This window comes from Anser cygnoides, chromosome 6, assembly GCF_040182565.1.
Source record: "Anser cygnoides isolate HZ-2024a breed goose chromosome 6, Taihu_goose_T2T_genome, whole genome shotgun sequence".
Classification (NCBI taxonomy): domain Eukaryota; kingdom Metazoa; phylum Chordata; class Aves; order Anseriformes; family Anatidae; genus Anser; species Anser cygnoides.
In genome coordinates, this window is record NC_089878.1 from 3,322,532 (window position 1) to 3,345,363 (window position 22,832).

General features: G+C 37.7%; 3 protein-coding genes and 1 long non-coding RNA gene across 6 annotated transcripts in view; 3 read left to right on the forward strand and 1 right to left on the reverse strand.

The window, feature by feature from the left end:
* The window catches only part of PGAP1 (post-GPI attachment to proteins inositol deacylase 1), a 41,585-nt gene extending 37,991 nt beyond the window's left edge, over window positions 1-3,594 (forward strand). The window contains exons 27-28 of the transcript XR_010832563.1: window positions 1,928-2,032; window positions 3,562-3,594. The gene's annotated coding sequence lies outside the window, so the exon portion shown is untranslated. The remainder of the gene's footprint in view (window positions 1-1,927; window positions 2,033-3,561) is intronic.
* Window positions 1-8,635, reverse strand: LOC125182146 (uncharacterized). The gene is made up of 3 exons (XR_007161240.2): window positions 8,033-8,635; window positions 3,251-3,365; window positions 1-123 (listed from the first exon to the last, which is right to left on the reverse strand). It is a non-coding gene; the product is annotated as an uncharacterized lncRNA (long non-coding RNA).
* Window positions 4,665-7,628, forward strand: C6H2orf66 (chromosome 6 C2orf66 homolog). The gene is made up of 3 exons (XM_048058439.2): window positions 4,665-5,288; window positions 6,155-6,356; window positions 7,393-7,628. The coding sequence occupies exons 1-2, from the start codon at window positions 5,166-5,168 to the stop codon at window positions 6,335-6,337; spliced, it is 306 nt and encodes a 101-aa protein (XP_047914396.1). The 5' UTR covers window positions 4,665-5,165; the 3' UTR covers window positions 6,338-6,356; window positions 7,393-7,628.
* The window catches only part of GTF3C3 (general transcription factor IIIC subunit 3), a 21,890-nt gene continuing 6,848 nt past the window's right edge, over window positions 7,791-22,832 (forward strand). Inside the window, exons 1-15 of one of the 3 annotated variants that reach the window (XM_066999934.1) lie at window positions 7,810-8,098; window positions 8,758-8,860; window positions 11,596-11,783; window positions 12,192-12,315; window positions 12,810-13,001; window positions 13,500-13,665; window positions 14,750-14,897; window positions 16,677-16,749; window positions 17,837-17,926; window positions 18,979-19,082; window positions 19,382-19,553; window positions 20,012-20,214; window positions 20,808-20,909; window positions 21,630-21,765; window positions 22,406-22,643. In XM_066999934.1, the coding sequence (XP_066856035.1) occupies window positions 8,000-8,098; window positions 8,758-8,860; window positions 11,596-11,783; window positions 12,192-12,315; window positions 12,810-13,001; window positions 13,500-13,665; window positions 14,750-14,897; window positions 16,677-16,749; window positions 17,837-17,926; window positions 18,979-19,082; window positions 19,382-19,553; window positions 20,012-20,214; window positions 20,808-20,909; window positions 21,630-21,765; window positions 22,406-22,643 (2,138 nt within the window). In that variant the 5' untranslated portion in view covers window positions 7,810-7,999. Of the gene's footprint in view, window positions 8,099-8,757; window positions 8,861-11,595; window positions 11,784-12,191; window positions 12,316-12,809; window positions 13,002-13,499; window positions 13,666-14,749; window positions 14,898-16,676; window positions 16,750-17,833; window positions 17,927-18,978; window positions 19,083-19,381; window positions 19,554-19,746; window positions 19,912-20,011; window positions 20,215-20,807; window positions 20,910-21,629; window positions 21,766-22,405; window positions 22,644-22,832 lie in introns of those variants that run through there. The other 2 variants (XM_066999933.1, XM_066999935.1) reach the window with 2 other exon arrangements.

A 22,832-nucleotide genomic window follows, 5' to 3' on the forward strand; every position in this document is an offset into this window, starting at 1 on the left:
CTGTACTTTTGTTGCACAAACACGCTAATGAGTGTTGTGGTGAACATTTGCCTTTAGTCTTTGCTCAGGTACTGATGTGGAGCAGTTTGGTGCTTTTCCTTCCAACTTGTAATACTTGGGATTCTAAGCAGAAAATAAAAACAGTGAACAAAAGCATTGTGGTTAGAGCATTACTTTACATAACAGACACTTTTTTCACATATTACGTAGAATACAGTAAAGATGCTTAATGAAGCCTGTCTCAGTATCGTAACTCATGCATGTTAGGCTTTTATATGTGCCTTGCTATCATGAATCGGAAATGTAAAACAGTGGAAAAAGGTTTATTGAATAATGCATTTTATATATAGCATCATATCCATAAAACTTGTTCTATAAATAAACAAATAGTTTTGATTTTGCTTCTAATTCCAGAAAAGGATTTTTAAAGGATTTTTATTTTGAAGTAACTTGCATGAAACTGAAGAAGCAATGCAATGAACATTTTCAGCTTCAGTGGAATTTTAAAAATATATGAATATTACTGTGCCATATTGCCTATGTCATTGGTATAGCCACTTTCAGAAGATTTGAATTACTAAAGCTGTGTCTCTATGTAGGCAGTTTGTTGAGAAAAACCTAGTGTTTAAATTTGGCCACATTTAAAATGCAGAATTTGGACATCTGGCTTGAAAGCATTTGTTAAACTAGCAACTGTCCTCAAAGGAGGATACAATTTTGTTCAGTCAGTCTAACTATACTAATAGTACTTTAGTATCAATGTATACTACTTATATTTGACTTTGAAGGACAGAACTGTAATTAAACTATCTTAAAAATAAAATGTTTTGGCATAAAATACATTAAAATGAGCAGTAAGTCTAAACAGACTTTTCTCTCTAACAATTAGCTTAAATTCTAACTTAGAAAGCAACAACACAACTTTGTGGAGATTTTTTTTTTTTTAAAGATCACTTACAGGAAAACATAGTAATTGAATCTCTTGCTTGCCCACATGCTTCATCAGTCAACCAAAATGTCTGAATTTTGTTAGGGGGTACCATAATAGTCCAACAGCAACAATGCTTGTTTCAGATTTACAAAAGACCTTGCTATGTTTTACTATCTAAATATAATGTGTATCCCCCCCATGGTTTTCTTTCGGAATAAATCAAATGATAGAATAGAGGGGAAAAATAAAAGGGTGGCTGAAGTAAACCTGCCTGCTCTTTTTTTTCCATTATTGTTATTATTTTTTTTTTAAGTTAAATCTGAAGTGTAAGCCCAAACTGTAAATCAAGGTTTTTTTTTCCCTTCCAGTCATTACCTTTAGAGGAACTCTGGTTGATTTAGAAGGTAACTTATATAGATGCTAACAAATGATTTTTGGACACCTCTAAAGAGGGAGAGAAGAACTGTGAGGAAATGTGGTCACCTTGCCATCACAGAGGTTTGGAAAGGTTTGAACCACTGGCACTGACCAATCTGTTTTATGCCTGTTATGACTCAGACACCAAGTTGTGGTAGCCTGCTCAGACTTCACTCCAGCACTGGTGGGGAATGTGTTTGCTATTGCAGTGGTCATGGTATGAAGATGTCAGACAGAACTGGAACAGGAAGTCCCAGGGGGAAGATGATAATATTTATAATGAAGGCAATGGAGAAATACATACAAGGTGAATAACTGGGATCAAAACACTGTTTTGCTAAAACAATGTATTAGCTATACAAGATGTTCAGACTGGATAAATGATTAGTGAACAAAATAATGTGGATAGCCAAGTAGTATTAACTGTTGTAGAGAAGAAACAGGTCTAAGCTAAATAGGTGTAAGATAAATTTGGTGGGATGGGATGGGATTCAGGTTAGAAAATCTGTTATTTAGGCAACAGAACTGAATCATTCCTGCTTTCTTTATCACTGCTGTGTGCTGGCGGCCTGCCACCAGAAGTGCTCTTGTGCTCTGACTAATGAAGACGTGGCACTGGACATGCATTTACAAAGGGGGAGCGGAGGAAAGCAAAGCTGTGTATACACCTGTGCTTATCTGAAGGTAAGTAAATGAAAACCAAGCTGATCAGAGACCCGTTGACCTCAACAGTGAGTACCATCAGAGTGCAAGCAGAAAATGTCTTGACTGTGATTAATACAGGTGAATTTTCAGATAGCTGTGTGTCTCCTGTCTTAAAAAGAAACTAAACCAGCTCTTGGCTTTAAAGATACTGATTGTGTATGTACACAGCATAAATGTGCATTAACTAATTGATTATATATTGACTGTAGGAGGAATCAAGACCAAAGATTCCCATATGCAAGTTAACATCACTAAGGTGAACTGTTACCAACTGATGTTTCAATATCTCTTTTGTTTACATTTATTTAGTCAGTGCCAGAAATAAAATTCCAAACCATGTTTCTGGCTACAGAGCCTGGTGTCTCTGGCAAAAGAAACCAAAGACTAATAGGAAATATCAGAAGTCATGTTGAAGAGATTAAGAAATCTTCCTCAACAGAAGCAAGTTGAGTGAATGATTCTCTATCCATGTTCCCATCTGGGGGAGAGAAAGAAACCCCCCCCCCAAATATTTTAAGTTTTGTTGAATATAAGCCATTAGAGGTATTTTACCTTAAATATCATAAGGTAAACTTAAATATCTTAGGGTGAATGCTGTAAAATGTCTGCTTAGTAACTGGACAATATTTTGGAAAGAAATTAGGGTATTTCCGTGCATAGTTTAAACTGTTCCTTAAACCATCTTAAAGTTACAAGTCTTTATCACCCTAATGAAATCCAGGACTGCAGTTTCCCTTCATAATGAAATGAAAGGGCTAATTCTCCTCGTGTCTGATGATGAAATTTTTCTGTTTGTCTTTTTTTTAATGATATAAATGTAGTTCCCTCCTTCAGAAATGGAGAGGTAGCTTGTTTGTAAATTTCTTTAGAATTGATTTTAGAGGCAGGTGGATTGGGAAATGAGGCTACTCTGTTTTTTAAACCTTCTGTAATTTCCATTAGATGTTTTACCTTGGCTCTGCAGAAGACTAGGGGTATTTGATTTGGAACCCCTAAATATATAGTAAAATACCATATCATTCAAAAAACTAACAAAACCCACCAACAATAAAAGCAGCTTGGTTTAAACAGCTGTAGCAGCAGCTTATTGTGTCTTCTACACAAAGTGATAAGGAAATCATGAAATTGCTGTGGGTCATAAGTGTAAATTCTGAGCTACATATGATGCAGATATCTAATGAGAAGGATGAAACCTACCTATAGGCATTCCAAAACAGGGAAATCCTCATTTTATAGACTGGTAATCGAGATGCAGACGATCGTGACGTAACCGTGGCTACATATATAGACTCTGCTATGCCAGAAATTATTCCTAGAACAGATATGACAACCAAAGGTGTTTTTTTATGTTTGCTTTTTTCAAACTAAGTAATATATTATACTTTGCCCTAATTTTACACCAAATTTCAGAATTAAGGGTGTTTTTGTATTGGAAAATTACGCAAGCTGCTGATCTTTCTGTTCTTATGCAATTTTTTTCAACAATGTTTTTTATTTCAACCCTATAGAATAATATACAAGCTGGATAAGTCAACTTCTGGGTGTCAAGCTGCCAATAAGCTATCAGCCTGTCAAGCTGTCAATAAGCCAACACTTACTGCAGTGATGACATTAATACTGGTAGGATTTTGATTACTCTATCACTAATGATGTTAAGATGCCCACAATTTTGTCTGCATGGAAGAGCATTGTTAGGCTTTTGTTTCAGTTTTCAGTATTGAAACCCAAGAAAGATGTAAAGCCTTCTACTCAGGAAAAACAAACAGTCATCATTAGGGGTAAGATAAAGATTTATCTTATCAAAAATTAGTCTTAAAATGTCTCTTTAGAGATACATTTTATGTGATACTAACCAAAAATCACCTAAATAGTAGAGATAAGAGTGTAGTGAATGTACAAGCAAAAAAATATTGAGCAGCTTTGAGATGAAGGATACTACAAAATAAAGCCGAGGTAAATTAGCATAGTCCTTCTTTGTCTTAGTTTGTAGTATGACAGGAGCATATTGACTGTCAATAAGATCAGAGAAGGAAAGCAACGCTTTCATTAAAATGTTATGGTTTTAGAAACAGACATTACTTTTCTCTCTCTCTCCAGCATCAAGAAAAAGATCCATATCTCATCTTGCTTGAAAACCATTCTACCAGCTGTAATTATCTGTTAGTCACCGTTTGGTAGATATGGTTAATTATTTTTAATTAAAAGTAATATTTTGATAGAGCTCTGCTATCTCTGCTGGAAGTTGTATTAAACTTATTATATGCTTACCACCAATTTTCTGTAATGCAGCTTAGGGAAGAGGAATTTGCACTGCACTGTTCAATAGCAACAGGTCTTAAGAGTATTAAGGATGAAATTCTCAAGGGTCTTTATGTCATGGATGGAAATGGAATCATTACTGTATTTTTGAACTGCTAACGTCATTGACACCCACCTACAGTCCACTAGAAATATAAGTACAGAGATCAGTTCGTTCACAGATTACAAGCAGACTAACCAAGAAGGGGCAAGCCAGAGCCAAATTCACTGGTAAGCTTTATTTTAAAGAGAGTGAAAGGTAGAATCTGATTATTTTTTTCTCTTGAATCAAGTTTTGAAACAAGTCTCTAGTGTATTATACCAGACTGTATTATTATTGCACTTATTAATATATGTAGTGCACTTTCATTTCATGCAATTAAAAAATATTGAGCTGTGTGATCTTAAGCCATAGTTTTGCATTATCCTTGGAAGCATACAAAAACTGGATACTTTAACTAATCAGCCAATTAAAATGGCTGTAATGTAGTAACAAATGTAAATTTACAAATGTCAGTTTCTTGTGTTAAGCGTCAAACTGGTCCCTTTCATAAGGAAGGAACTCAGTGTCTAGAAATAGCTTTGTTAAGGGAAACACTTCTTTAGAATAATTTGTTCTTCTTAGTACTTTAGTGTAGAACCAAAAAAGCCAATAGCACACAGATGTGATCTGTAGTAGGCAGATTTTCCTTGCCATGGATAATTTGCAGCGCTCCTTTGGATTGTTAGCTTTACTTGTTAGCAGTGACAGTTCTGTAGGACTTGGAGCCTGGATCTTTGTCCTTCCAACAGGTAGTCTGTTCATCTCTTCAACATGTGGAAAGTGGTGTTCCTGGGTCTATATACAGTATTGGCTGTAAGAGGATTGACAAAGGGTGCTCCTTTCCAACCAGAAGAAAAATGGAAACCTCTAGATAACCCTAGAAACAGAGATCTGGTAAGGAAATACTGCAAGAAGGATAGTCTAAGTTTTGTGTGTTTCTTGTGTTTTCTATCACAAGATTTTTTGTCAACTAATATACAGGTGAGAGGGTTTAGTAACTATGCACTTTCTATAGCCAATAACAACAACTGGATAAGCATTCTTCAGTCTAGATGTACCCCTTAACTGAAGAGACATTCTTAGTGTGATCTTCATCCAGCAGGTTTAGTTTTTAAAAATGTTTTGATTATACGGATGCTCATTTTATGATCCAGACGAGGAATGATTATTATGTTTCTTTCAAATGTGTACTCTGTTGATTACATGTTTCATCTTCTAGATGAACAAGTAAGTTTCCATCTGGCATGTTGTTTGTAGCAAAAGATCTAAAAAGTAATCACTTGCGAGATCTTATAAGTAATTTGTGAGGGGAGGGGGAAGTTTCTTACAGTTTTCCCCACTGTTTAAAGAAACATTGATTAAATATTTCTACTTGTAAGCAATCTAAGGGGCCAATTCAAATCAATTGTCCACTGCTGCTAACTCTTGGAGAACATGTCTTTAGAGAAATGTTTAACAGAATTGCATTATTTGCCCTCAGCAAGGGTTTTGCTGTGTCTGCTTTAAAAGGAGAAACATTTGAACCTTCTGTGGTCCAATTGGGAGTGTGGATCACCAGTAAAATGCTGGTGGTCCTTAAACACTATCTATGAGCCATGGGCAGATTGGATGAGTCTGATCTATATCGCCTATGCTGCATCAGTTTATGATCAAAATAGAGGATTTCATCCATTATAAGAGGAAATGTTTTATCTACTATGTTTCAGTATGAATAATTGTCTGTTTGGCATGCTTTGTTTTCACATATGAAATATGTTCAGTTTTTCAGAACGCTCCAGGCTTATTTTTCGGGCAGGGGTCTTGATCTCAGAAAATTCCCAGCTACTTTCACTATGAACAATGAAGGACCGAGGCCTGTCATGTTCTACTCAGATCCTATTGCTTCTGCATTTGCAGATTATGAAGAAAGGAAAAATTCTTTTCCAAATTATTTCAAAGGCTAAAAGATGGTGATGAACCAAGGTAAATGAGGATGCCTTTTCCTCTAATGTTGTTACATGTAAGCCAGTGAAAGACTTGAATTCAAGTGATTCTCACTTTTGTCTGAAGTATAAAAACGACTTGTTCTTCAGAAGAAATGAAAAATGTGACACCTTAACTCATGCCTAAAGTTCTTTGGAAATTGTGTGAGGTAGAGATTTATGAGGTGTTTACTACTTCTGTAAAATAACACGTGGTACTTGTGCACATTTATATAGACCATGCTTTTTTTTTTCTTTATGGGGAGAGGAATGCAGAAAATGTACACGTAATAGAGAAGGCAGATTTTATTTAAGTAACTTAGGCTATTAATAAAATTGTAGACTATTTATTTCACGTGATGCATGGATATTAAGAAAATTAATTTACATGTAAGATACTGCACTAACAAAGCGTACATTGTTTACATCTTTGTCCACTTGTGCTGTTTTCTGTATTTCTACCACTAAAATTGAAGGTTGAATAAAATGATTGTGAACTCATTCACACCTCTCTGTAAATACGAAATAATATTGACAGAGGCCAAGTTTGCATTATGAATAAATGCAGCTTCAAATTATAGCACGTATTTCTCAGCTATCTTATCTATGCACACCCTGTAACACAAAAATCATTTTATAGCTCATTTTGAAAGTCATTGAATAGTGCCAATTCTGAGGAAAGGCGAACAACTCTTTTCTCCCATTTTAGAAATAGGTGAAAATTTCAGTAAGATTTGAATCTAAGCAGTTAGGTAATTTTCCCACTATTTTCAAGAGATTCACTTGTGATCAGTGTTCAGCTAAGGCTTTTTAGGTTTGCATAACATATATTTTTTAATCATAAGTACAGCTCCACTAACCTTAGCATGAATAACCGTGAAGGCTGCACTTAGATTTTAATACTAAATTATTTTTTGCCAAGTGTTTGTCAGTAAAGAAACAAGCAAAAACGCTCCACACAAGGAGTACTGTGCATGTCAATTTGGAAATGGATCAGAAGAGCTTTGTTTAATGCCCTTTTTTCCCCTCTCTTTCAGGTGTTAACTTCTCAACTTTCACACCTCACAGCAAACCACTACTGCTTTGCCTTTTTACCTGTTATACGGCACTTTAGAAACCCCTCTGTGTCACAGTTTTGCCCGTGCAAGCTGCCCTTTCCTTGTAGCTGGCTCTTTGCTGTCTGTTGACAAACGTGTACTGCTGGGCTGCTTTTGTGTTAAAACGTGAATAAAGGGGGAGTGCAACGGGGGGCTTCTCCCTTCTGCCACGTGTCTTTGTTCGCAGTAGGTAAACAAATGCTGCTTCGGGTCGTTTGAAGGAGACGCTGTGAAGCACCTGTGTGGGGTACCCCTTAGGTACTGCTAACCCGCCGCGGTGCTGGGAGGGGGCCGGGCTCTAGCTTTCCCTTCACGCTGTCCCGCGCAACCCCCCCCCCCCGTAGCCACGGCCGAGGCCCCCTCCTGGAGTGAGCAGGGTGCAGCGCGCCCTCTGTCCGCTTTTTGGGGTGCAGAAGCAGGGATCTGGGACCTGCCGGGGGGTTCAGCGGCGCGGAACCCCTGTTCGAGGGCGCGGGGCGAGCCGGGCGCCATAGCGGCGGCACCCGCGTCCCGCCCTCAACTCGCTCCCCCGGCCGTCTCCGGCGCCATGTCGGGCTTCAGCCCGGAGCTGATCGATTACCTGGAGGGGAAGATCTCCTTCGAGGAGTTCGAGCGGCGGCGGGAGGAGCGCAAGAGCCGCGAGAAGGTTGGCCAGGCCCCTCTGCTACGTTACACCCGCCGGGGGCGCGGCCCAGGCGGGCTGGGGGTACGCAAGCGCCCCGCTGCTGTCCCCCGCCGCCGGCCGGGCTTGAAGGGGCACCCGCGGCTGCCCGGCAGCTGTAAATGCGGGGAGGGACGGCGTCTGAAAGCGACTACGCGGCCCGATTTGTGCAGGAGCGGGCAGGTGGCGGGGCCTGAGCAGTGCTGACAGCAGCCTGCCGGCGGCGGGTCCGCTGGAGCCGGGCTGTCAGGGAGGCGGTCCTCCTGCCGCGTTAAGAAGTGTTGTTTGGAGCTTTCCTTCTGTGTCAACAAATGCTGGCTCCTGAAAGGAGGTGTCACGCGTTTATAATTTTTTTATACAGTTACCTATGTCATGTTACATCTCTGTAGCGCTAAACAAGTAACGGCGTCTCTTAAGTCAGTGGTAACGTGAATAGTCACCGCCTGCATCACCTCACATTGATAAGAATATTAAAGCAAATGATGCTGGGTTTATTCGTTTAAAAATACAGCATGTACCACACCTGTGTCCCCTTGCAGTGCAAAAACTGGAATCCCATAGTCTAAATACTAATTGTAAAGATTAGGGGGAACAGGAATGAGTCACATTGCGGAGCTTATAAATAATATTGTTGGTGTGCATAGGATGGTGAAAATGCATCTGCCGAGGAAAACAGTGAAGACATCGATGCTCCATCTTCATCCAGAAAAGCATCTGGGAAATCCCACAATCAGGATGAAACAGAGGGTAAATGTTAACGTGATCATTTCTGTGAAAAATATATTTTAAAGGTGATTGAAAGCAGTTGCTCTTTGATAGCTGGCTTTCTATAAATACCTGTCAGTTTCTTTCAAACCTATGGGTACTGAAGCACATTGTTACAGTGTATGTCTTTGTAGGATGTTCCCATTCATATCTAGGCTTTAACTTTGTTAAGTGTTTTTAAAGGACTGGATATGGCCAATTGGTCATTTATTTCTGGGAACAGCTGTGTTTGTTCCCCTCCTGGCTTGCTAACCATCTGGTCTCTATTATTTACTTTATCTAAAGCTACAAATACATTTTAAGTTTTTAATGCATCTCAGAAAGTCTTCTCGCTGTGTTTTGGTGTGGTTTTCTGTGGTTATCTCTTTGCTAGCCTTCTTGGCTGAGACTTGAGTGTTTCAGAATATTTGATTTTACTGTATGAAAGTGTTGTCTACCTCCACTGTCATCCAAAGTAAAATAAAGTAGCTAAAAAGAGGGTTTGTTTGCTTTTATTTTATTTTTTTTCCCTCCTGCTTAGTTATCTCCTGTCCTGATTAGAGGGCCTAGGTTTATTTCTTCCCTTATTTTTCTGCCGGATATTCCTGGCTATGGGTTCCCTGGATGGTTTTCTGTGTGCGGTTACTGTGATGGTAATGTCTCCTTAGATCCCTTAATGAAATAACCTTAATTTCTTTGGTTTTCCTACATAATGAAAGGACTTGTAGGAAGTGGTAGGAGTAGCACTTTGTTTAGTTTGTATCACTGCTTGGTGATCCCATGCCTCAGGTTCTGGATTTGAGCCTGGGCCTTGTAGCACTGCAGTCTGTTTCAGACACCAGGACTTTAGAAGGTGAATATGTACTTCCCGCACTGGCCAGGGCATATCTTGTGCCATTGCCAATACTGTGAGATAGCAAAGTGTGACTTCTGATCTCTTTGTGTTGGTTCTTGGACTCCTTTTGTTACTTTCACTGCAAATTCTCAATTCTTCCTCTTTTTTTTCTTTTTCTTTTGAATATCAAAAATAGGATTAAATTGTCTCACCTTACATATGCCTTGGTGATGCCTTTTACTGATGCCTCTGAAGTACTTCCAAGCTGTGGTCTTCTGCACTTTATTCTGCCCATGATTTTTTCATATCACAGAATCACGGAATTGAAGGGGTTGGAAGGGACCTTGAAAGATTGTCGGGTCCAACCCCCCTGCCAAAGCAGGTTCCTTAGAGCAGGCTGCCCAGGTAGGCGTCCAGACGGGCCCTGAATATCTCCAGAGAAGGAGACTCCACAACCTCCCTGGGCAGCCTATTCCAGTGCTCCGTCACTCTCACCATGAAGAAGTTTTCGCACGTTGGTGCAGAACTTCCTGTGCTCCATCTTGTGGCCATTACCCCTTGTCCTGTCCCCACAAACCACTGAAAAGAGGTTGGCCCAATCCCGCTGTCTCCAACACCTCAGGTATTTATACACATTGATGAGAACAATGTGTAGACATATGTGTATACATATATAGTCTTTATCAAAGAGAAAACATATCCCAATAATATAGTGTTAATTTTTCTCTTATTACAGAGAACACAGAGGTCTCGAGAAGTCTGTAGAATCAAGGATGCATTGATAATATTTATCACTATTTAAAGAGTTGTTAGTAGAATTCAGAAGAAAAATGATAGAAAAAATCATTGTTAAAATCATTTTTGATACACTGATGTTCAGAGCTGGTCTTCTGTTGTCTACAGCCAAAGAAAGTGAAATAAAAGAGAAATTACATTAATCTTTTTTAGCCAGAATAAAAATAACCAAATATATTCTGAAGATTTTCAAATGTATAAGCCCAGGTGTAGTAGCCAAAGTTCCTCTTGTCCATAGGCAAAGCATAGTAGGTTTATTTTTCAGTCACGACTTTATTCTGTCTGTGTGTCTCTATCAAATCTTTAGATGCCCAATCCTCCAACACAAACCTTCCAACACTATGTATTTTGATGGCTAGCAGATGAAGAGAAACGAAGCAAAAATGATTGCTTTTAGTCTCTTTTTGCACTGAAATAAACTTGTGGGCAGTTATAACCCTGGGTTAAGTTTGTAATTAAAGGTTTTAATTTAAAAAAGAAAAAGGTGAATGTGTGTAAAATTATATGCTTTAAGCATATTTATTTTGGACATATAGCATCATATGTTTATTTATGATAAAGAATTTTGTTATTTCTTTTTCCGGAGATATGTTAATAATGTGGATTTTGCATTTACACAAGTGAAAAGGTACTCATTGTCATGGATAGAGTGGATAGAAGATCTTATTTTAAATTATTTCTAAAAATTGTCTGCTGCATTATTGTTTAGTGTGATTGTCTACTCAGCCTCTTCAACTGAAAAGCTTTGTTCCATCTGACCAGTTCAGTGCTTGAAAATTACTTAATATGCTCCTCTTGTATGGATCGAGAAAAATGTTGAATAAACTATTGCTTCGTTCAGTGTGTTCATCCCTATGTTTGTTCATATCAAATATCCAAAAAATGTTAGAGGCTGGGAATACCAGGCATTGGTGATGAATAACCCAGTGTTTGAAAACCAAAGAGGATGTTAGAAGCTCTTCTGCATTTCTGTAGGTCTTTTTCTTATAGAATAGCTCTTTTAAGTGGGCTACTAATTATGAAGAATTCTGTTTTCTCTGTACTTGCCCTAATAAAGCAGTGTGTGCTTTTGATTGTTACAAGCCTTTTCTGCTTCTTTCTCAACCAGGAGAAACTGCAGATGGCGTCAGTAAATCTGTTCATCGAGTCTTTGCATCCATGATTGGGGAAAATGAAGAGGAGGACGATGACGAAGAGGAAGAAGAAGAGGAAGAAGAAACTCCTGAGCAGCCCACAGCTGGAGATGTTTTTGTGTTGGAGATGGTCCTAAATCGAGAGACCAAGAAAATGATGAAAGCAAGTATTTAAACTTTTGTGTAACTTTTTATCTTGCAAAATGTAGTAAATGAAGGCCAGTTTGCATGATTTTAGCTACTTGCTGAGAGACTTGCTTGAAAATAATTCTGTGTAGGAGACTTCTGCTTGTGTTGGCATCCTGTCTTTGTTTTTTAGAAGAGTACTGTTTGGAAACTTTCAAAAATAATGAAGTAAATTTTTCCAGTGTCTGGATTTTATTTATTTTAGATATCAGAATTATTCTGTCAGTTATGAAAATTAGCAAATATTTTGGTTGGTCATTTTGATATTGCTAGCACTTAAATAATTTGTTATTAGGTTGTATAAAGCGCAAGTGTGACTGTTGTCTCCTGAATTTGGGCACAGCTGCATCATTGATAAAAATATCAATATCCCGTTTCCATTTAGGAGAGAAGACCTCGCAGCAAACTTCCTCGTGCCTTGAGAGGTCTGATGGGAGAGGCCAATATCAGGTTCGCAAGAGGAGAACGTCAGGAGGCTATTCTGATGTGCATGGAAATCATTCGACAAGGTATTTTAGAATGCTAAAAAATTCTGGCTTTAAGAGTGGGGTGAAATTGTCTTGTGCATCAGGAAGTTCAGTGTGGCTTCACTGATGATGAAAATACTCAGTACAAGGAATGTCATTGTGTAATTAGCATTAAATTAAGAATCTGCAGTGCATTTATGTTATTTTGCTTTAGAGAAGAAACTGTCACCCTAATTTTACTGCTTTCCACAGATTACTTCTGTCTTTTTAAAATACAACCAAAGTGTAAACAGCTATTGGCATAACTTCTAAAGTAGAAAAAATGCTGTAAATGGTTGTTGTTAGGTTTAGTCAGGCTGTTTAATGATTTATAAAAAAGGAATTGGAAGCTTATCAGCAATTTTTTTTTCTGAATTGAAACAGTAATGTTGATGTTTCATTTAATTCTCATATTTGTTGTTTGAAGAAAGACAAGTTTCTTGTTTTCAAGTAGGTTTTAAAACAATAGTTCTTAATTGTTCTCTGTCTTTTTGTAGCTCCTCTTGCTCATGAGCCCTTTTCCACTCTTGCCATGATCTATGAAGACCAGGGTGATATGGAGAAGTCATTACAGTTTGAACTGATTGCAGCTCACTTAAATCCTAGTGACACTGAGGAATGGGTTAGACTGGCAGAAATGTCACTAGAACAGGATAATATTAAACAGGCTGTTTTCTGCTACACAAAAGGTAAGGTAGCAGTGATTTTAATATTTTAAAGTAAATGTTAGGTGCTAATAGCAATCGTGTCGTTTTCTCCTGCTTTCCAATAGTTTGCTTCAGTTTGCTAAGATTCTGGTACTTCTGTCCAGACTTTGGTAAAAGATTCACGAATCTTTATCATACGGTGTCTTTTTCGTACAAAAAGCTTGTGCATGTAATGATGTGTCCATTAATATTCTGTCAGTAGGCAAGTGATGTTACCTTATGTTTTTGGAGAAGAAAAAGAGAGTCCTAGTTGAATTTATTTCTGGTAGCATCTACCTGTGTTTCAATCTGGTTTGCTTTCCTCAGGATATTTATTGATACAGCTTTTTCTGTTATCTGTTGTCAACTTAAATTTGCTGGTGTTTGCCAGGGCTTTGGCAGTGGAGTGATCAAGTAGACGAATATGAAATTTGTTATTGCCTTTTTCTAAACGTGGCTACTAATATTTTTAATATTTTGTGTATATTTTTCATGTTGCAGCTCTGAAGTATGACCCAACCAACGTGCGTTATCTATGGGAGAGATCAAGCCTGTATGAACAGCTGGGGGAACATAAGAATGCTATGGATGGCTACAGGCGTATTTTGAATCTCCTGTCTCCCTCTGATGGAGAGCGTTTCATGCAGTTGGCTAGAGACATGGCAAAGTAAGTTGGACTTAAAAATAGTGTGATTTCGTTTCCCAGAGTTTCTCAAAAGCTGGTATTAAAAGCTCTTTAGGTGATTGAAGCTGGGTGTGTAGCTGAAATCATGCAGGTGTTTTTGCTGGGAATGACCCACATACAAGCATGCACCCATGCATCACATATGTTGTGATGCTTCCAAAGGCTGACGTGTGGGAATTATCCTGTGCATGATCATTGCATCATCACAGAAGGGTTCTGTTAGAATATGAGAATAAAATGCAAATACTAGTTACCGAGAACATACCTACAGTACACAAAAATGTACTGTACTTGTATACAATTGTATCTGTATAATATCACTAGAGACCTGGAATCTCCTTGCCAGCAAGTCTGAGTGAAACAAGGTATTAAATCTGAGGTGCAGTCTTCAACGCAGTATAGTTTAAATATAGTTTATGATTTGTTTCTGGAGTAAGTCTCATCCCCTCTGCCATCATCTGGTCATCATCTCTGCCCCTTCCGCTGTTCTGCTAATGAGAGCAGATCAGGTCACAGAGGAGACTTTGGGTTCAAGTGTGTAGCTCTCTAATCTTAGTTTTCAGTAAGTTGTTTAATTGCTTTATACCTCTGCTTTCTCATGCATAACTTGTAGAAACCTGTTATTGGACCGTTTCAAAGACAGTTAATTCTTTTGTTTTTTCTGGTTGTGAAATGCACCAAAAATGCAAGAAGTGTATTGTAACAATATGATTATTGGAGTTCTTTGTAAAACTAGTTTAATGCAACACATCACTGATAACCTGGCTTGAGGCAAGGGATACTGAATAAAAGTTCCTGTAAAGTCCCAACATATAGGGGATTATTTGAATATATAGGGGATTATTGGTAATTATTTGAAATACATGAAAATTGCCAAAAGTTATAAGGAAAGAAAAACTACCCTCTTTCTCACCATCTTTTGTAATTTACTCTCCCTAATTAAGATATTTTCAAAAAGACAAAGAAAATATAAAGGCAAAGAAATACGAAAAGCCTCTTGCTAGTGGTCAAAGTATATATTATCAGTTATCTCAAATACTTAATGTCTCCTATCTGCATTTTTTAGGAGTTATTATGAAGCCAGTGATGTCACCTCTGCTATCGAGATAATAGAAGAAGCCATTAGTAAACATCAGAGTCTTGTCTCTATGGAAGATGTTAATATAGCAGCTGAATTATATATTTCCTCCAAACAGTATGACAAAGCACTGGTGGTATGGAGAATTAAATGCATTTGTGTACTGTGTTCATCACCTCTATGCCAGTCAGGATAGGTAGTCTGTATTCCTGTAGTGCTTAAATATGGTTGTATTTCTACAGTGGTAGAGATGATCAGATACTGTTTGCTTCCAATTAGTTCTGTAGTAATCATCATTGAAGTTAACAGAAGGGGATTGTTCTAGGTTTAACATTTTGGGGTCCCTTCTCTCCTTCTCTACGATTGCCATAACCTTAGTAGCCAGAAGAGACCTACAAGCTGATTTGGGTATCTGTTGTACTACCAGCAAAGGGAATTCTCGAAGGTGAAGGTTAAAATATTGGCACTGAACGGTCTGATGCTTCAAATGCAGACCCTTGTGCTCTATCTGGCATACCTGTGTTATGACTAATAATTTTTGCTTTAAACATTAAGCACACATTCCAGAAAGACTCTAGAATTTGACTCTAAGATATCAGGAATTGGCAAAGGTCGCATATTTGTTCTAGTGGTTATTCACTCTCACTTCTGAGGCATGTTTCCTACTTGATTTGATCTGACTTTCAGAGGAACATCTTAAGTATCTGGCCATTATTATACTTTCCCAAATAGAGTGAAGAACCACTAATAATTGGGACTTTTTTTTTGTAAATTTTCTTATTTAATTACCTCTTTTCTTTTTTTCTTTCCTACCTAAGATTTTATTTAGATCTCTCTCTGACAGTATAAAGTATTACTAGCCTGCAAGCAATTCCACTGACTCTTCTCTCTATACCTCTTTCTATTTTAAAAATCAGTCAATTCTTTGTACACGGTATTTGGGTACCAGATTTATTAATATAGTGCTCAGTTGTAGAACTGTTCCATGTTTCTTCTTGATTGTTCTCCCAAGTCTATTCCTGTGATATTGTTTCTTGCTCCTAGATAGCTGAGTCTGTATTTTAGCTGGTTAAGTGGGCCTTTTAAAAGTAATTACCTTAATACAGTCATCTGGTTTGTTCTACTGAGGGCCATGTACTCTGTATTTATTTATCACTCTGGTTTTGGCAACAGTAGTGACTTAAATACTTACTTTACAATTCATGAACAAAAATACCAAATCACATTGGGTCTTGGACCAACAATCCTTTACACTTGTGCATTTCCCCTCTCGTACCTCCTTATTGGCAAGCAAATGTCTTGGCTAGTCTGTCTTCGATTTTAATTTTTTTAATTAGTTGTTCTGTTGTGCTAGTTTTATTGAGGTCATGATGTATGAGCAGGGTTGCTGTAAAGCATCTGACTGTATGTAGCTGTGAGTGTTATTTTATTTTTTTTTGAATGAGACAACCTTTGCAGTTTCCTTGCAGTGTGTTAGGCTGAGCAAGTGTTGGTGCACTTTGGAAAGATCTGTGGAGAGCTTAGCTACTTACCTGGTGCTTTGCTTTCTTTTTCTATCTTCTGAAAGGTATTAAAGAAGTTAAAAGTTTTTTTTAATTATTATTTTATTTTTGTTTTGTTGTTTTATTTTTATTTTTTATTTTTTTAATTAAAAAAGCAAACTTTTCTAGTTAGGATGAAGGTAACCGTTTTATTTGCTAAAGAGATGCTGATTAGATCATCTAAGTATTCCAAAAATAGTGGAAAAAAGGACATAAAATGATAAAACTCGATACTAGTGACCTAACCCCAAGTGAAATGAATACCACTTTTCTTCGGAAAACTTTTGTGATGTCTAAAGCAACTGTCATGTAGACTGGTTACTCTGTATATCTTTTAAATCTTTAGAATGATATGAGTTACTTTTCTGTTTTAGGTTATTACTGATTTTGCAGGAATTGTACTTGAAAAAAAAGTGTCAGAAAAGTATCCTACTGAGGAGAAAAAAGGTAAATAGTTAACAAGCAGTTAGTATGACCCTTCCGTTCATCTAATGTGACATTTTTCTTTCCGTTACCTTTTCAGTTCCTGAGAGTGGTTTTGATGCATGATGACAGGCTTTTCTCTTTTCAAACTCTTCGATGTTTTTAATGAGTTACATACCATGACCTCGGAGTTCTATAAGGAGTTACTCTGATGTCCAATTAGCCCCAGTGACTCATTAGAGACAAGGACTGCTCTCCAGGCAATTGGAGGCCTCTTAAAGTTCTAAACATTCCCCTGAGTGTTCACATCAGGCCAGTTATTCCTGCTAGCTAAATAGCTTCCGAAAGAAAATCAGATAAACTTAGTGGCATCTATATTCAAGAATATCAACCTTTGACCTGAAACTATTCTTCTTAAATCCTACTTCTGTTGTTAAACATTTAAATGTTTTGGTTTGTACCAATACCTAGGGATATTAGCCTGTAATTGTGACTTGAATAAAATAGCTGGTCTTTGAGAAATCAGCTTTATGAAAGCCATTGCTCAAGTCTGAACATATTTCTGTTTGGGCTTTAGAATGATCACAGCATGCCAACTCTTACACAGGCAGTCTGTTCTATGATTCAGCTGGTCAGTCGTTTCAGCGATACAGGCCAAACCTAATGCAGTTATAAGATACTTCTGTTGGCTTTTTACTTCAATGGAGTAGATTAAAATATAGATGATCAGAGAACATGGTGTTCAGAACAGCTGTCCTGATAGGAACAGATAACTTACAAGGAGCACAACTGTAATGAGTCTGGGAATTAAAACACAGTATTGCCAAGTTATCTGAAGTATATTCATTTCTTAATTTTGAAGTATATTCATTTCTTAAGACAAAGCTGCTAAACTACAGAAAGTCTTGGTTCCCCGCCACCTGTTGCTTTAAAACTTTTTTTTGATTGCTTCAAAACTTTTTTTTGATTGCTTCTTGCTCTGCTGTCCTTCAAAACAATGTACACTTTTCAGTTTAAACAAGAGTAAGCTACCAGTCAAATGTGGATTCAAAATTAAGTAACTTTTGGCTTAGCCAGTGCTACTTAGGGAAATCTGTTTCTGTTTAAGAAGATACAGCATCAGTGGTAGAAACTCAGGAAAGCCAGGAGGAGGCAGTGACTGACAGCCAAAGTCATCCAGTTGCTGAATCGAGCACTGCAGGTAAGTAATTTAGTTGTTAAATCGAGTACAATTCTATGAACTGATCATATTCTCAGGAATCAGGTTGCAATCATAGCAAAATCATGAAAGATTTCTAACAGTAGGAAAATAGGGCTGTCTAGAAAAGGTTCCTTGTGTATTGTTGTCTTTACTCAATATTTACTTTTAACCCAACCAGCCACCAAAGTCAAAAACATTCTCCCAGGGCTTACCCACTTTGAAAATGAATTTTTTTATTTTATGTGAATATACCAGCAGGTGAATAGTTGCTCTCATGCTGGGCATTAAGGTGTTCAGAGAATGATGAATTAATCAGCATGCAGTAATATGCAGTGACATGCAGTAATTGGATGTGGATGTAGAAGGTCATAGGGAAGCTTTAAGTTGGAAATTACTGTTTTCCTAGGTTGTAATCGTCACCCTTTCAATTTTCAGTGTAAGAATTAAGATGAAGGAGAACTTGAACAGGGTAGTTTAGGATGTTTAGTGACTGCATGTGCAGTAAGTATGATAGTGTAGTTTTACTGGGTGACCATTAATTTGGTACCACTTTGTCTCATGCTTGCGTTCTCATCAGACTGCATTCATTCTAGGTATTATGTAATAGTTTGTAGATAACTGTGTTTAACAATGTATATAGCCAGGTCCCTGACATACAGGGCTTGCCACTTAATACAGGATATTTCCTTGAGAAAGCAAGGAGAAGAGGGTACAGGTGCCTACGCTGTTAAAGGAAAGCTTTATGTAACAAATACATCTTAAGACAGAGGGGGAAGGCTCCAAACACATCCTACGGGATCTTGCTGTTGAAGTTGATGCAGACTGATAGCACTTGATATTTCAGATGAAATAATAAGGATCAGAGTCAGTTGTTCCAACAATCAGGAAAGATACAAAGGAAGGGAAGAGGGTAGGCCTACACCAACATTTGCTAGTCATTGAGAATATACTTTCTTGATCGTAGCTCAACATAGCCTGGAGGGGATGTGGGGCTATGGGAGATACTTGTTAAAACATACGGGTTCAGAAAGAAATTTGTTGTCTTCTCACAGCTGTGGAGAAGGTTAGCTGCTCCATACCTGAGGGGGTTCCCATAGATATCACAGTCAAGCTGATGGTGTGTTTGGTGCACCTGAACATCCTAGAGCCACTCAATGTAAGTAGAAATCAACTCAGAAATCCAAAGATAAATTAACAAAGCAGGTGATTTTTGCTGTCTTCATATGACTGAGGTCATTGAGAGGGCTGTGGAGATTTTTTGCTTTCCTCCCACCTCAAGACAGACACCTAGCAAACATCTAATAACAAAAATACTATTTTTGTCCTTATATGTCTTGCATTCAGTTGGAAGTGTTAAAAATCATAGCATAAAAAGGTGAGCTTCAAAAAACCAGATCTTAAAGTGGTGTTGTTGCTGTTTATTTGTGTTTTTACTATTTGTTGTTGTTTTTAAAGCCTCTCTTGACCACTCTGGTAGAACAAAATCCAGAAGAAATGGGTGACTTGTATTTGGACGTTGCAGAGGCATTTCTGGATGTTGGCGAATACAACTCAGCACTGCCTCTCCTGAGTGCCCTTGTCTGTTCTGAACGGTACAACTTGGCTGTTGTCTGGCTTCGGCATGCAGGTGAGAAGAAGCAGGGCTGCTGAACATGTGGTACTGAGAGGTGATAGGACAGTGCTGAGCATTTCCAGAGAACTATGTCTAAGATCACTGGAATTTAGACGCAAGTGTTGAACAATAATTAGTATTTGCAAAACTATAATTGGAGTTTACTATGACAGCCCTGTCATGGAGGGTTTTCTTGTTCTTCTTACAGACTGAAATTTTCTTCAACTAAAAATACTTTATTTTCATCTAAGTGAACAGCATCTGTTCTCCATTCACTTCTGTATCAACTGACGATGCTGTAAGTGAAACTATAGATGCATCAGTGTGTATTTCTGAATATTTTCACTTTAATAATTAATATTTTGAGTGGTTTTAACTGGAGGAGCATCCGAAAAATATGTTAACTATTTTGCTTGCATTGAATCTTCTTTTTCTGCCATTTAAGTGTGTGGTGGTGTTTATGCTGTATCTAGAATGCTTGAAGGCTTTGGGACACATGGAGCGTGCTGCGGAGAGCTATGCCAAAGTTGTTGATCTTGCGCCGTTGCATCTGGATGCAAGAATCTCACTTTCAACACTTCAGCAGCAACTGGGTCGGCCTGAAAAAGCTCTGGAGGCTTTGGAACCCATGTATGATCCAGATACACTGGCTCAGGATGCTAATGCTGCTCAGCAGGTGAGTAAGGTGCTCTGTACTTCCAGTTTATGATATTTGCTAAACTATGGTAGTGGTCAAAGATATCAACTAGATAGGGCCAGGGATTGACACTTACCTATAGGATGGTGAGCTTTTGCAGCACAGTGAATGATTCATTATAGGATATCAGGGATGAGTCCTCATAGCTTTTTCTCCTTGACCATTTTGTCACTAAAATGCCCCACCTGATTAATTTATGTTGTATACAACCTTTTGGCCACCGAGAACCAGTCTTGACACCAATGACTTTCTATGAAGTTGATTAGCAGATGCTACATACAGACTAGATAGATGGTTTGGCCTCTACTGATTGTAAGTGCTGTCTTAGCAAAGGTCTATATCTGTTCTCCAGCAACATTATCACCATGAGTAAGAGAGATGCTTAGTCTCTCTGAAATTTAAGAATTTGAAACAGTAATCACTGCAGGGCAGTTTAAAGAGTTTTTATGTGTGGTGGCTAGGATTACAGTTCTCTAGAAGCTTTTACAATCCTATTAGTTCTTTTTTGAGTCAAAATTGTTTTATGAACTCTGTCTGTGGGTGGTTGAATAATAATGTTCAATAACATCTAGGAATTAAAGCTACTCCTCCATCGTTCAACATTGTTGTATTCCCAAGGCAAAATGTACGGTTACATAGACACTTTACTTACGATGCTGGCGATGCTGTTGAAGGTAAGCCAGTTTTTGCAGTTTTGCTTTAACAAACTCGTCAGCTATGAGTTGGGTTAAGACAAGGGACAAACAAACCCAGGAAGAAAACTAGTGGTATTGATATGCAAATGTTTTCATATTTTTGTTAGATAAAAGTCTTGCAGGGAGCCTGTTAATTCTAGGGACCCATAATACTGTCGTTTGCTACCTGTAGTGTGCAGAACAGTATCATTTGTGAGCATAGTTCATAATAGCTGTTTCTGAATATATGTAGAACATACCAAATGCTAAAGCTGCTTTTTACCTATTTAGCAGTCAACATAATGCTTTCTTTAGATTTACTTTTATGCGGATACTAGTTTGTATTTCAATAACTTCCTTTTGAATTACTTAATCTGTCTTTTCTTGTTATTTAGTGAGCAAAGAAGAATTTATTTAGCTAGCAAATACAGCAGTGGTGGTGGTAGTTTTGTGTTATTTATTTATTTATTTTCTTTAACTTGGAAGTGAGGGAGGGGAATATTTAGGCCTTGATTTTATCCATCTCATTAGAGTCATTACTATTTTATTGCACTATCTGAATAGCTGACGTTCACTCTCATGAGCTTACTGTGTTGTGGCACTTCTAAGCTGCAGATTGTTTTGGCACACAGTGTGAACAAGATGAATCAGCAATGAAACTGATTTTGACGTAGGATGTATTAATGTAATCTGAAATGCTGCCCTTAAATTTGTTTCTAGGTAGCAATGAGCAGAGCTCAGGTGTGTTTGATATCTAGTTCCAAATCTGGAGAGAGACACCTCTATCTTATTAAGGTATCAAGGGATAAAATTTCTGACAATGACGACCAGGAGGCAGCAAATTGTGATGCGAAAGGTAACATTTTATTAAAAATAAATCAAGAAGATGAACCCCTTTGTTCTGAAAAATGAAATAAAAGTTACTATTTTGCATGTTAAATCCATGCAGTTCATGTTAACATTGTTTTATTTGTAGGGCAAGGAAAGCAGCACAAATGAAGACAATGTAACTTCAGGGAACAATTCCCATTCAGAGAAAAATAATAAAATTACTGAATAATTTAGGTTGAGAAGGACCTCTAGAGATTGTATGGTCCAACATTCCCTTCAGCCCAACTATAATACTTGTAACTCTAGAAAATATTAGAAATATGTGTTTTAAAGTTGGTGTGATTTTTGAACTGGCCAGACTTGGTTGAGTCAGACTACGCATTCTTAAGCACTGTTTGGTAGATGAAGAGGGGCAACTTTAATGCATTCCTGTGGTATGTTTACAGCTTTAACTGCATGTATTTTTTGCCATTTGTTCCCAAGTTTTGATTGTTTTTTTTTCCTTTTTTTTTTTTTATGAACTGCACTTAAATGGGGGAAGAAAAGTAAATACCTTTATTTTGCCTAAAAGATCAGTTTGATATATGCATGTTTGTTTGTTTGTTTGTTTAAAAAAAGAGTATCTCATTTTAATTTTCTGGACTTACTGACTTTAATATTTTTAGCAATTTTTGCTGTTCTCACGGGTGTTCTGACAAAGGATGACTGGTGGAACCTCCTCCTGAAGGCTATATATTCCTTGTGTGATCTCTCCCGGTACAAGGAGGCAGAGCTCCTAGTAGATTCTTCTTTGGAATATTATTCATTTTATGATGATAGACAAAAGCGCAAGGAGCTGGAATACTTTGGGCTCTCTGCTGCAATTCTGGACAAGAATTTCAGAAAAGCGTACAACTATATCAGGTGGGGAATTGACAAAGCCGAACAGTCTGGTCTCTAATTCTTTCCAGTGAGGGTGTAGTCATACTGCTGGGTTTCTGAAGGAGGCAGGCTAATGCTTTCCATCCTTCACTAAAACTGATAAGCCTATTGAAACAAAAGGAGCTTTCTGATAGCCTTTGATTCCAAAATAATGCAGTAGGCAGTTTGATT